The sequence below is a fragment of the Molossus molossus genome, unplaced genomic scaffold, assembly GCF_014108415.1.
Source record: "Molossus molossus isolate mMolMol1 unplaced genomic scaffold, mMolMol1.p scaffold_m16_p_41, whole genome shotgun sequence".
NCBI lineage: Eukaryota > Metazoa > Chordata > Mammalia > Chiroptera > Molossidae > Molossus > Molossus molossus.
Window position 1 is genome coordinate 393227 of NW_023425379.1, and position 13990 is coordinate 407216.

General features: G+C 55.9%; 2 protein-coding genes across 2 annotated transcripts in view; both read right to left on the minus strand.

The window, feature by feature from the left end:
- Positions 1-50: 50 nt before the first annotated feature.
- On the minus strand, positions 51-6686 carry TPP1 (tripeptidyl peptidase 1). The gene is made up of 13 exons (XM_036242223.1): positions 6627-6686; positions 6440-6511; positions 6052-6191; positions 3654-3804; positions 3354-3481; positions 3025-3203; positions 2661-2859; positions 2327-2515; positions 2023-2092; positions 1211-1331; positions 957-1115; positions 662-787; positions 51-495 (listed from the first exon to the last, which is right to left on the minus strand). Exons 1-13 carry the CDS (start codon positions 6641-6643, stop codon positions 355-357), a joined length of 1692 nt encoding a protein of 563 aa, XP_036098116.1. The 5' UTR covers positions 6644-6686; the 3' UTR covers positions 51-354.
- A 750-nt stretch (positions 6687-7436) lies between these two features.
- DCHS1 (dachsous cadherin-related 1) overlaps positions 7437-13990 on the minus strand; it is a 33891-nt gene continuing 27337 nt past the window's right edge. The window contains exons 14-21 of the mRNA XM_036242229.1: positions 12832-13710; positions 12595-12708; positions 12251-12462; positions 12008-12162; positions 11704-11834; positions 11305-11588; positions 10846-10984; positions 7437-10508 (exon numbers count right to left, since the gene is read on the minus strand). Coding sequence (XP_036098122.1) covers positions 7897-10508; positions 10846-10984; positions 11305-11588; positions 11704-11834; positions 12008-12162; positions 12251-12462; positions 12595-12708; positions 12832-13710 — 4526 coding nt within the window. The 3' untranslated portion in view covers positions 7437-7896. The remainder of the gene's footprint in view (positions 10509-10845; positions 10985-11304; positions 11589-11703; positions 11835-12007; positions 12163-12250; positions 12463-12594; positions 12709-12831; positions 13711-13990) is intronic.

The window sequence follows — 13990 nt, forward strand, 5'->3', positions numbered from 1 at the left end:
AATCGAGGCGCAAACACAAAGTAAAATCATGTACACAGACAGTGTAGACAACCCTTTGGAAAAGCCTGGTTGCAAAGAGAAAGAAGGAATGGGGGTGGGGTGGGGATGCTCCCAAATAAGTACTGGTTATAGCTATGTAGAGGAACCTGAGGCAGGAGTAGGAAGACCTGAGTATAATGGAGCAGGGTAGGGTTGGGAGTCAAGTCATGTTCACAGCACTTCAGGGTTAGGGAGATAAGCTGTCTGCAGCAGTCAACTGGTGAGTGTTCGGTAGGACTTCCAACAGTGCAGAATAAGGAGACAAGCTACCAGCTAAGGGGCAGGGGACAGGCTCATTCTCTCAGCAGGAAAGGGTCAAGGGTTCATTAATGTCTTCAGCAGAGCTGGGAAGTTGGGTGTTCCCCAGCCTGTCACAGGATCCCAGCCAGGGCCAGCGCAGAAACCCTGACCCTGCACCTCTTCATTCAGACAGGACTCATGGCAGCCATGGGTTACCTAGGGACAAGGTGGGCATCAGATCTGAGCCTTCTGGTACCAGTACTAACAGACTACACCCCATCACATCCCAGAGACTATCCTACCTCATCAGAACTACTCTCAAACTTATCTTAACACTCCCTGCACTCATGAAAATGTCCACACACCTCCCTTGTACACTCACATCAAAGAGTCCTGCCCCACGCTGCTGGTAGAGCCTTGGGTTGAGAAAACCAAGAGGGGGGTGGCCACTGAGGATTCTGTGTTCATTTATCAGGGATAGGATCCCTCCAAACACTGGAGTAGAGGCCTGCAAGGGTGAAGGTGAAAGTAGAAGTTAGGGGTTCAGAGTGATAGGACTTTTGGAGAGAGATGTTTGAAAGGATCAGAGGATCAGAGGTCTCTGAGGAGTCAGGGGTTCTGGGTGCAAGGTCTTGGGGGTACAGGTCCTGAAGGTTTGAGGCCAGGCTGATTCTCACCGAGGTGCCAGACACCCATGGAATAGGCACGTGGTTGCTGACCACCCAGTAGCCATCAGAGAGTGCAGCCACATCTGGGTAGGCACGTCCACTGGCATTGAAGTAACTGGATGGTGGCAAGTGGGGACTGGAGCTCAGGAACTGGGCTACAGCTTTCTCCTGAAAGGCACTGTTGAGTGAGTATTTCTTCTGAATGGAGAATTCTTGACCTCCCCTCCTTCCATTCCTGTCCATTCACATAAACATACACGTACCTGGTATGAAGGTTGTGGGAACACGTTGCTGAAGCCACCACCACTGATATAGTCAACAATCTCACTCGTGACTTGGAAAGGATTCTGGAAAGATGTGCCTCCCACCGTAGTGACATAAGGGCTGAGGGCAGAAGACAGTACTCAGATTGTAGGGGTCCTAAGGATACTTCCAAAATGGGGGGGATTGCCCAGCTGGGGTGGCTCACTGGTTGAGTGTCAACCCACATGCACCAAGAGGTTGCTGGATTGATTCCTGATCAGGGCACATGCCCAGGTTGTGGGCCCGATCCCCAGTGGGGGTCGTGCAGGAGGTGGCCAATCGATGTTCTCTCATCTATGTTTCTATCTCTCTCTCCCTCTCCCTTCCTCTCTCTCTGAAATCAATAAAAAAATTATTATACATATATATATACATATTATACATATATATATATATATATATATATATATTAAACACACACACACACACACACACACACAATGGGTGGGGATGGCCTGGGTGTTGCTAGAGGGAAGCATGTGTATGGGGATGACTAAGGCTGTGAGCCCTGAAGGCTTGGCCTGAGGTGACCACATCCTTTTTCTACAAAACACCCACCAAATCTTCCACTAAAAGGCCTGGGGACTGAGGAAGAGAAACACTGGGAGCTGTGTCCTACTCAGGAGACTTGGGGCCTGGGACCCACAGGAAAAAGAAGGGAGTGCAGCAACCAGAGCCCGCAGAGCTGAAGGTGAGCCATGGAGAACCTGGTGGGTCAAGGTATAGGTTCCAGATCATGAGGTACAGATAAGTGGTGAGCTGGGGTGCTTACCTGGAGGCAGGGAAGCTGGGACGGAACTGGTGTCTTCCCGAGGTGGACCAACACCCAGCCCCGCTGTCACCTGGGAGAAAGACCAAGTTTATCACTCAGATCAATTGGTCAGAGTTTGGTATGTAGCTTTGTCTGTCAGAGGAAATTCAAGTGTTAGTCATTACTGCAAGAGGTTGGAGTTTAGAGGTCAGGTCAGTAGTCCCTGTTAAATTCAGATTATGAATCAGAGATCAGGATTAGGAATCACCGTGGGGTCAAGGCTCTCAGGTTGGGGGCAGGGGGCAAGTTTTCAGTAGGAGGTCACCTGAGGCAAAGAGCAGGGTAAGACCCCGAGCAGCAGCCTTCATGAACTCAGCGTTGACCCTCTGCATGTAGGCACTGCTGAGGGAGTCCTCGTCATCGCCGTAGCTTATGGTGTGTACAGGTGGTAGGGCTGACTCATTACTGAGCAGCAGGAGCCACTGCAGGAAAGGCTCCTGGGACTCATGCCGGCCTGGATTTTTTGTGGGGAGAGGAGCACAGGGCAGTCATTTGGGGGATTGTCAAGACCTCCCTCTAGTTCATGGGATTCTCTTGGGGGAGCAAAGATCAACACTCACTCCTCTTCCTCTCCCCACCAACCATCCCCTTGGCAGTACCAGGGTTACTGTAGACCCAGGTGGAGATGTTGGCGCCAGCACTCATCAGGTACTCCACATCTAGACTGGCCTCGATCCCGGCCCGGCCCCGGCCCTGTTGTCCAACCACATGGGCTACCGATGCCTGGTGTGCAAATGTCCCACCAAAGAGATGCATGAATTTAGCCAGGTCTGAGTCGTGGAAATATTGTTCCAGGAACTACGGAGGGAGTCAAAGCAGATATTGTGGGTCAGAGGACATAGCTCCAAGGGTCAGGGCAGGAGATACCATCCTAGATCACAGGATAGGGGATAAGACTGTGCCCTTGACAGGTCAGGCTCCCTGAGGAGGTGTCAAGGACCCTGGGGCTCCTGCATGGCTCACCTGGGCACAAGCTTGGCTGTTGTTGGTTGTGCCAGAGCCCACGTCTTGTGCTGTCAAGTTGTATCGCTTACGGAGCACAGATGGGGTCACCCCCAGGTGCAGGCCAACAGCCCCTGCCACCTGTGGTGCAGGGCGTTGCCTCAAGGATGACGTGGGGGGAAAGCGGTGCAGCCCCCCCACTGTAGGGAGGAGATCAAGTCTGAGATCTTTTAGACTCCAACCCCCCTTTACTACTGATCTCCCCAACCTCCCATGGCATCTAAACTTCTCCAGTCCCTGGCTTTGCCTGCCCCAACCCCACCAACCCCACCAACCCCACAGGGTGTTACCAAAGTCCACATGGGAGGCCAAGGCCTTCGGGAGCTGGTAGGGATGTGGGGACCTTACAACATGGGTTTCTGCAGGTCCCCCCACATAGCGATGGAACTCAGACCCAGAGAGCAGCAGCTCTGCCTGTCTGGGGGTCAGAGATCAGAGAACAGAGGTCAGAAACCATGGTGCAGAGCAGAGAAGGCTGCGTGAGCGTCACCAAGCAGTTAGTGGTCTCCCCATGTGTTAGCTCTCACCCATAGTCCCCAGTCTCCCTGATGGGGTGATTGGTACCCTCCACGGGGCAATCACTCTCTCACCGGACACTCATCCAGCAGGTCAGAAAGTCCTGTGTGATCACTGAGTGGCAGTTCCGGGCTCCAGCTGCCAAGAGCCATTTTTGGACCGTGCGGAGGGTCAGTGGTGATGGTCGGACCAGTTCAGCCACATCCTCTAGGCTCAGGTATTTTCCTGCAGGAATTTAGTAGAGGCTCTCACCTTCATTCGTCACTTTTCCACGTTACCCCTTTTGGACTTTAACCAGGAGACATCGGGAGGCCTGGAGAAGCATCTTCAGGGACTTTATAGCAAAAAGGTAGGCTGTGCAGATGCAGCTTACACTTGGGGGCCCGGGGAAGAAAAGCTGGAGAGACTTGGAATGCCAGGGCCAGGAATATGGATTTATCCCAAAGGCTACTGGGCTGCAAATGCTGCAGCACTATGCACTGCCATGATCACGAAAAACAAATGAAGTTCATAAATTTAAAATGTCCATTTTAAGCTTATCTCCAATAACAGTTTTCAAAACTTTCAGAGCCAATTATAAGATGACATCTAATTTAGCTCAAATTTTTCTATTTATTGATTTTAAACTTAATGTGATTGCGAGTCACTGTTTTCCTGCATGTAGCCACGCATACTAGTACTTGCCTCCTGAGACTGCCGCCCCCTGCACCCCGACCTCCTCCACTCCTACACCCACTATGAAGGGCTGTGAGCAGGGGAAGGACAATCCAGCCTGACCACTGGAGCAAAACACCAACAGTTTTGGAGCAGAGTGTGGAGTGGGGTGGAGAGGAGGAGACAGGCCCAGGGCTGGGCAGCAACCAGACAAGAGAATAAACAATTGAGTTGGTGGCGACATGGGATGGAGAGAAGTGGACTGCTCCAAAGCCTATTTCAGAGATAGAAGTGGCATCCTCGGCACGAGGAGAGAAGTAAATAGGCGTGGATTAGAAGAATTTGAGTTTACGAGCACCTAGATTTACAGACAGTCCCCACGATTTTAAGACTTTAAGATGGCGCAAGACCGATGTGAATTCTGTAGAAGCTGTACTTTGAATTTGTATTTGTTTCGGGCTGGCAATATGTGGCCTAATACTCTGTCCTGGTGCTGGGCAGTGGCAGGAAGCCACAGCTCCCAGTCAGGCACGCAATCATGAGAGTAAACAACAGTTTTTGGAATATTGTGTTCTGAGCCAGGCTAGGCTAAGCTATGATGTATTAAAAGCATTTTTTTTTTTTTTTTATCCTCACCCAAGGACATTTTTCAATTTTTTTGTTGTTGTTGTTCAGATAGAGTGGGAGGGAGAGAGAGGAAGAGAGAGAGAGAAATAGAGAAACATCGATGTGAAGGGACACATCGAGTGGCTGCCACCCGCATGACCAACCAGGGCCGGGGACAAACTGCAACCGAGGTACATGCCCTTAGCGGGAACCGAACCCGGGTCTCTCAGTACCTCAGGCCGACGCTCCAACCGCTGCGCCAAACCGGCCAGGGCAAAGCATTTTTGACTTAACAATATTTTCAGCTTATGATGGGTTTATTGGGATGTAACCACCCTTGTAAGTCAAGGAGCATCTGTACTACATGCTACTTCCCCATTTATCTGGTAGCTGGTAAGCGGTAGAGTCATGCTTTGAATCCAGATCTGATCACAAAGACTGTGCCTTTAAAACATTTTTTTTTCGCCCTGGCCGGTTTGGCTCAGCGGTTAGAGCGTCCGCCTGCGGTCCGGAGAGACCCGGGTTCAGTTCCCGCTAAGGGCACGTACCTCGGTTGCAGTTTGTCCCCGGCCCTGGTTGGTCGTGCGGGTGGCAGCCACTCGATGTGTCCCTTTCACATCGATGTTTCCCTCTCTCTCTCTCTTCCTCTCTCTCCCTCCCACTCTATCTGTACAAAAAATGGAAAAATGTCCTCGGGTGAGGATAAAAAAAAAAAATTTTTTTTCTTTTACTGATTTTGAGAGAGAGAGAGTAAGGGAGAGGGAGAGAGAGAAACATCGATGAGAGAGAACATTGATTGGCTGCCTCCTGCATGCCCCGCGCTGGGGAATGGGCCCACAGCCTGGGCATGTGCCCCGACCAGGACTCAAACTGGTGACCTCTTGGTGCATGGGTCGTCGCTCAACCACTGAGCCACACTGGCCAGGCGAAGCCTGTGCTCTTAACCACATCCACCTTTAGGTTTACAGCCTGACAAACAGAGGTGGAAAAACTTTTGGGGAAGGAATGTGTTAGTTTTGGACAGATTAGCTTCATTTCACTTTTTTATTCAGAATCTCTTCAGTGAGAGCCACTGCCATTCATGTGCCCTATGTCACCCCCTCGACAGGCACTGGGATCACAACCCTGACGTGATCTGCTTGGTCCCAGGCTCAGCCCAGCCCTGAGGCCCTGCACTGCATCCCACATCCCGTCCCTAGTCCCTACAGGCACCGTATCGAGGAGAGCCAGGATCCGACACAGCCTGCACCAGCTCGGACAGTCTTTCCAGGTTCTGCTGTCTCAGGGCAAAAGTGAGACTCAGCTCTTCCTCAGGGTCCGCGCGGCCCAGGGACACCCAGCCTGGGGGCAGCCTGTGGAGGGGTGATGGGAAATGGTCACAGAAGATTCAGGATTAGGGGCTGAGACCTTAGGACGGATCCCAGCTGCAGATATGGCTTATAGGAGGTGGATGATACGTGACTGAGCGTGGGAACCTGAGGATGAGACTATGGAGTGAGTACTGGGAGCTGGTAAGGGGGTGAGGGAGGCTAGGACCAGGGCAGTGGGTGTAGGACAGGGCATATGGGGGAAGGGGTCGGTCAGTGCTAAATCAACTCACGTCCGCCGCTGGTCAGGTTCCGGGCTGTAACTGCATTTGGCCGAGACGATGAGGGCCAGCAGCCCCAGGAGGCTGCAGGGGTAGCAGGACGGTTTCAGCAAGAGCTGGACTGTCATTGTATCCCCACCCTCCAACCTGTACTCCCTGCAACGTGATCCCCTTTTCCCAGGCCCTCCTAATTTCTCACCAGGCTCGGAGTCCCATTCCAGTTTAGCAGATCTGCTGTCATGTGACAGATCACATGAGCCTGCAGTGTACCGTTACCACCCCTCAGCCTAGGAACCAGTGACAATGTGGCTCTTCCCCCAAGTGGGCGGTCCTGAGTGCTGAGGGAATGGGTGGGCTGCCGCTTGGATCCTCCCTCTGTGGCCCGCCGCTCGGATCCTCCTGGTGGCCCATGGAGCCCTGGGTTAGGCCAGGGCTCCCTCCCACTGTGAGTCCAGCCAGGACTCACCACAGGGTATAGGGGGACTTAAGAAAGGAGCCCTAAGGCCCACAGACCAGAAGATCCGGCTTCTTCCTAGCTATACATCAGGAAAGTCACCTAGCCTCTCGGAAACCAGGGTTCTTCATTAGAATACAAACTGTTACAGTAAAAATAGTCTGTCTCAGGGTTGCTGTGGAAGTTTACAGATAAAACAGGCAAATCACTCAGAAGGGTCTGACAGCAAAGGCTCAACACATCTAAGCTCCTATTACATGAATTAATAGTGGCTCCAAGAAAAACACATGAACCACTTGTTGCTCCTAGAGCTGGTCATCCATAAGGTCTCTTCTGACCAAGCAGTCCCTCTCTTGGTCACTGTCTGCCTTCTTCCTGGCCTGCTACCTGCATTAGAGGGAAAGGTCAACTACAGACAGGTGGCTCCCAGTGCCGTCCCGCCCCTGGATGCCCCCGTGCCTACCACCCCTCTGTGCCTCCTGAGGTGTCCACAGTGTGCCAGGTGCCTCCCCACCGTCCCCCACTCCTCTGGCCCCCACAGAACTGAGCCGGACGCTGGATACAAACTGCAGTTTATTAAGGCTCCAGAGTGAGAATTGGCACTTGGTTCTGGGCAGGGGCAGGGGTGTCAGTGGGACCCAAAGGAGCTGGGCCCAAACAGGTTGGAGGACCTCCTCCATCCCCCAACCCCCCAATAAATAAAGTCTCAGCTCCATCTCAGGGTGCTGGCACAGGGCAGAAAGCCCTCACTGAGGAGAACCCAGGGCTGCTGCCTCCTTCATTTTTCTCCCCACACTGGACCTGGCCACAGGTCAGTGCCCACAGGGCCTCTGTGGTGCTGGTACTCTGACGGGGCTGGGTAAGATGTGCAACCCGCTCCCCCTGGAGAGTGTGGGATGAGGAGCTGGTCTCCCTGTGGCCGACCATGGTCCGAGGCTGCCCAGGGCAGGCTCAGATGGGGCCTGCATTGGGGACACTGTGCGCGTCCCAGGTCGGGGCCCAGTCCGGGCCACAGCTAGATGTGCAGCTCCGTGTCGTCAGGTGGCTCCAGGCCGGACTCTGTGCTGAGTGCTGAGGCTGAGGGGCCCTGGGCCACCCCAAATGGCGAGACAACAGGTGAGCGAGCAGCCAGAGGAGACAGTGAGGGTGAGAAGCTGGGGGACATGGCAGCTGAGGACAGGGAGCCTTCATGGCTGATGGGGGAGCGGTGGGAGGTTGGTGGGAAGATGGCCCGGGTTGCAGCTGTGCTGGCTGGCTTGGGGGGTACAGACTTGGCTCCTGGATGGGCCACGGCAGTGATGAGGGGTGGTGGGTCAATACGGGGAGCGGGGGGACATGGCCGAGCTTCATCCTTGAGCCGGGCGATCTCTGTGAACACGCTGGCCAGCGGCTGGAACTGAGGGCACCAGCTCAGCAGGTAGTCCCAGTTATAGCTGCCACGGAGCTCTTCCTCGCCAGCCACAATGGCTGTCAGTGCACCTGCCACGCATGGCTTGCCATCTGCTGGGAAGCCATAGTCCCCGGTGGGTGCAGGGCTCAGGCCACAGCCCCCCAGGAAGGCCGTGGCAGTGGCTGGGGGGCCCTCTTCTCGGTACAGAGTGGCTCCTGCACCTGGCAGCAGCAGCCCTGCCTTTCGGCCCTTATACCAGGTGTCGGGGGCAGGTGGCTCACAGGATGTGTCACTCAGTCCATCTGCATCCTGCTGGATGCCCGAGTCAGGGCCACGGGCAGCCAGGGAGGAGGCCACACTGGCCACACGAGGAAACTCGTTGATCATGCGGATCTCGTCATCCTCCGCAGCCTCTGCTGAGCCTCGGCCACTTGAATGGGAAGGGTCCAGGGAGCCACCCCGCGGGTAGGGACCTCCAGCTCCTGGCCCACCATAGCTAGGGAGAGTCTGGTGATACAGGTGTTCTGATGGTGGTGGGCTGGGTGGCTCCCGGCCCAGTTTCTGCAGGGAGCCAGTGGCCAGGGGCGCTGCCTGTGACATTGGGCCAGGCGCTGCCTCCGCCTTGCGGCTACGGGCCCGCACCAGCCCAAGGACCAGGGCCACCAGGGCAAGAACCACCACCACTCCCAGGGAGGCTGCCACAGCCCCCACCAATAGCAGGTTGAGGTCAGGTGCCAGGCCCAGTGCAGTGTGCGTGATATCCACGGTCACCGGCACCGTGGCACTCCTTGAACCAGGCAGAGGCCCCCGTGCCACCACTTCCAGCCTCAGCTCTCTTGGTGCCTCACGCCGGGTCCGGCCCCCACCCCCAGAGGGGCCTGTTCCACTGCCTGGTGCTCGGCTGTCCACCCTCAGGTACAGGGCACCTGTCGTCTGGTTGATACCAAAGTAGGGAGAAGAGGCGGCCAGGGAATAGAGCACCAGGCCATCGGCACCTCCATCCTCATCTGTGGCCTGCACGTGACCCAGGCTATGGCCACGCCGGGCACCTTCTGGCACTTGGAAGTGGAAAGCTGGAGCCAGAAACACCGGGTCATACTCATCTTCCCCCGTCACCAGCACCGACACGGTGACTGAGGCTGAGAGATTCCCAGCATCGGCAGCTCCCACTAGCAGCTGGAAGCTGCCTGTGTGCTCGTAGTCAAAGGCTACTCGTGCCCGCAGTTCCCCTGTTGAGCTGTTCAGTGCAAATGCCTCACGTCCCTCAGGCCCTGGCCCAGCCTCCAACAGGCTGTAGCGGAGCCTCCCGAAAGCCCCGGCATCCCCATCAATCGCATGCAGAGTGGTTACAAGAGTGCCTGGAGGCTGGTTCTCCGCCAGGCTGGTGCTGAGCAAGCTCAGTGGGAAGGCTGGGCCATGGTCATTCACATCCTGGACCTCAATGGTCACTGGTGCCAGAGCAAAGTGTGCCCCCACAGGGTCAGCAGCCTGCACTACAAGCTGATGTCGAGCCTGGGTCTCACAGTCCAAGGGACGGGCCAGTCGCAAGGCACCCGAGCTCTCATCCAACTCAAAGAGCCCTGAAGGGTCACCCGAGCTGAGGGTGAAACGCACGAGGCCATGGAGGCCAGGATCAGCGTCAGAGGCCTCCACGTGCAGCAGCTCGGCTCCAACAGGCGTGTCCTCGGATACTGCCACACGATAGGAAGCTCTAGTGAAAACGGGTGGGTTGTCATTGACGTCCAGCACCGTGACGGTGACCGGCACGGCTGAGCTTCGAGGTGGCTGTCCCCGATCAGCTGCAGCCACAGTTAGATTGTACTGGGTTAAACTTTCAAAGTCTAGAGGCTCGAGCAACACCAGGCATCCCAGTGCCTGGGGGCCTAGTCCACCATTCTCCCCAGCTTCTGCAAGCCGGGGTTCCAGCTGGAAGACTCGGCCCCGGTTGCCACTGACGATGCTGTAGTCCACAGTGGCGTGGGTGCGGCTTCCATCGGCATCTGTGGCCTCCAGGGTGAGCAGGGTGGAGCCCGGGGGCAGATCCTCAGTCACAGCCACACGGTAGTGTGGCAACGTGAAGCTCGGGGCGTGGTCGTTCTGGTCCTGCAGCTGCACGTGCACTGTGGCTCGGGCTGCCCGGCCTGGCAGCCCATGATCTCGTGCTTCCAGCACCACGTCCACCACTCCGAGGCCCTCGTGGCCCAAGGCCATGGTTCCCATTGTTGTGAACAAGGTCCCTGAGATGCAAAGGGAATGGAGAGAAACATGCATTCAGCAGGGGCTGTGGGTGAGCAGGGCAAGTGACCCTTTAGGGCCTGGGTAACGGCCTTGGAAGTCAGACTCCAGGGAACAGCCTGCATGCTGGGAGATTATGAGATGGCCTTCAGGATTCAGGGAACAGCTTCGAGACATGCAGCCAGGACAGGGCTTAAAATAGAGACAAAGGAGAAAAAATGTCCTCCCTGGGTTAGAGATGTAGGAGTAAAGAGTTCAGGCAAAGAATTCTAGGAATGAGGTCAGAAGATGGCCCAACAAAGTCAAAGATTAAGGGGTCAGATCCCGGGAAGGACGCACCATTGTTGGGGTCAACATTGAAGCCCTCGGCAGGGGAAGCCAGGTGGTAGGAGATGTGACCATTGGCACCTGAGTCCCGGTCAGTGGCAGAGACGGAGAGAATGGCGCTGCCTGGGGGCGTGTGCTCAAGCAGCATCACCTGAGGTGTGAGGACAAACATTTATGGCCCTGCTGCCCTGCTGCTCCTTCAGCCTGTGTTCTGAGCTCTACTTAGCATCCATTCCAGCTTGGAGCTCATACTCCTTAGTATTTGAATTGCCCACCTTTCCCCATTTTGGGGCCTGGGACCAAGAACTTGGATACTGTCCCCAGGACTTGCAAAGCTGGTCTGAGATGGGACCTCCCACCCCCAGATTAGTTCTAAGGTCCAGCCCATCTCAGATATTTCTAGCCTCCTCACTTCTCTCCAACACGGACATCCCTGGGTCCAGGTGTGAGGACATCCCGGGGCACTGGTACCTGATAGAGGCTCTGTGAGAAGACAGGTGCGTTGTCATTGACGTCCTCCACGAGCACAGTGAGGTTGGCACGGCCCTCGTGAGGCCCATCATGTGCCAGCAGCTGCAGGTGGTAGCGGTCACGCTGCTCGAAGTCCAGGGGGCCTGTGAGGGAGACACGGCCTCCATAGCGGCCTACGCTGAAAGGATCTTGGGGTCCAGATGAGCTCAGCACATACCACAGCACCGGTCCAGAGTCCACATCATTTCCTGTGACCTGTGCAATCTCTGAGCCCAATAGTGCATCTGTAATACACAGGACAGATGTGTCTGGCCTGGTCCGAGACACCTCTGGAGCCCCAGACTGGGAAATAGTGCTGCCCGACCACCCTTTGTACCTCTTACTTTACCCAGCCCTCACCTTCGGATACTCGGAGCTCCCAGGGCTGGGGGATGGTGGGACGATTGTCATTGGTGTCGATGACCATCACTGTCAGGGTAGCTGAGCCCACTAGGGCTGGGCTTCCTCTGTCTGTGGCCATCAGCACCAGCCTGGACACAATGAGGTGGAGCAAATCAGGAGAGGGGCCTGGGGATCAGGGAGGATGCTGGGCAGGACTAGGGAGACTCAGGATGTGGCCTAGAGATTGAGGGGGATTCAAGGGAGGCCTTGACGTTGAATGAACCCAGGATGGGGTCGTGGGGTCTACAGAGCCAGGGCTCACCGTGTTTCTGCCCAGATCTCACGGTCCAGGATGGCTGTGGTAGTGATAGTGCCTGTGGCTGGGTCTACATGGAACAGTCCCCGTGCTGGCTGGGATGCAGCCAGACTGTAGGAGATCTGTCCACTGGGGCCTTGATCCAGGTCATCTGCCTCCACCTGGTGGAAGTAGGATGCTGCCGGCACTGACCTGGGCACAGACAAGTCTGACCAGCACTGTCCCCCAACTTCCCATCATATCTCATACCTGCAGCAGGGGCCCCTCCAAGGGCCTGGACTCAGGCAAGAAGGCCACATAGTGGGCCTGCAGAAAGCGGGGAGCATTGTCATTGGCATCTTGCAGGGTCAGGGTCAGCACGGAGAAGGCAAAGGCCCCTCCGCTCTCTGCCTGCAGCACCAGTCGTAGCCGCGGATTTGCCTCAAAGTCCAGCCCCTCTGCCGAGCGAACTGTGATGGCTCCTGGGAGGAGGTAGAATGCATCACTGACAGCCCCTTCTTGCTCTGGAGCCTCCCTTTCTGAGGCTTCTTACTCAAGGGCAGCCCCTCCAGGAGCCCGTCCCTTCACAGAGCCCCCTGCTCTTTGCCCCTTACCTGTGCTAGGCAGGATGGAGAATGTCCCTTTCTCATTCCCACTGAGAATGCTATAGGTGATCAGTCCAGTTGAGCCTCCTGCGTGGACAGCCTTGGGGGAGGCAATGGGAGTCCCTGCAGAGAGGATGGTATTGGTTGGACTGGGGCACTAGACTGAGGGAGTTTGGGGGTCATTTTTAGTGAGTAACTCCAGCCCATGCAGAGATATAAGGCTGGGAGACATGGTTGGGCACCCACCTGGGGGTGCATTCTCACGGAGCACAGCTTCGCTACTAGCACGAGGAAAGCGGGGTCCACGTTCAGACTCCCCCTGTAGCCCAATAATGACCACACCAGTGGCAGAACGAGCAGGACGGCCAAGGTCAGTGGCCACAATGAAGAGGACACGGTCCCGGGGGTTCAGAGCTACAGGGGAGCGGGTCACACGGATTTCACCAGTGTAGGAGTCCACAGTGGTGCCAGGAGGTGGTGTGCCTGCCAGCCGATAGAGGATGGAAGCATTGGCACCAGCATCACGGTCTTCAGCTCGCAGAGTAGCCAGAGCCAGGGTTGGGGTGCTGAGGCTCGAGCCTGGGCGGGGCAGGCGCAGCCTCAGGGGACTGGTGGGGAAGGTGGGTGCATGGTCATTGACATCACGCACTGTGATGGTGACAGGCACCGTGGTGCTCAGGGGCCCAGCAGCTGCACCATCCACTGCACTCACGGAAAAGGCATAGCTGGGACACTGCTCCCTGTCTAGGGCTGTGGCTGTGCGCAGTTCCCCAGAGCTGGGCTCCAGCAGGAAGGCTCCTGCTGCACCTGCACCCAGGTAGTAGGTCACATGGCCATTGGCCCCGGCATCAGGGTCATGAGCCTGCAGCTGCAAAAGGAGAGTCCCTGTAGGTGCATCCTCAGGCACCTCCACAGAGTAGGCAGGCACAGGAAAGGCTGGGGCATGGTCATTGGAATCCAGCACTGTCACTGTCACAAGCAGAGTGGCACTGAGAGCTGGCTGGCCTCCGTCCCGGGCCTCTATCCGCAGCTGGAATGCTGGCTCCACCTCCCGGTCTAGTGGTCTCATGGTACCAAACTCCCCAGAGGCTAGATCTAGGACAAAGGCTCCTGATGGATCCCCATCTGCAGAGAAGAGCAGGCACACATAAACATACATGTATCAGGCCATGGGAGTGAGGCTGACTTACAGGCAACAGCAAAGAATGAGATAGAGGAGAGGGAAGGGAAAGAAAGGAGAAGGGGAAAGAAAGAGAAGGAGAAGGAGAAAGAGAAATTGAGAGAAAGGCAGAGAGACACAGAAGGTAAAGAGATACTATAAAGCAGCTAGCTGATCTTGGAGTGTGGACTGGGAAGCCCTGGGAGTCCCCTGAGACCCTTTCAAGGGCGTACACAAGATCAAAAC

Bases quoted from the DNA above. Each gene is read 5' to 3' on its own strand.
- TPP1 (XM_036242223.1), bottom strand. The intron at 3,482-3,653 runs GTGAGAGAGTGA...TCTGACCCCCAG, and splicing joins ACCTGCTGGATGAGTGTCCG to ACAGGCAGAGCTGCTGCTCT. The intron at 3,204-3,353 runs GTAACACCCTGT...TCCTCCCTACAG, and splicing joins GGCCTCCCATGTGGACTTTG to TGGGGGGGCTGCACCGCTTT.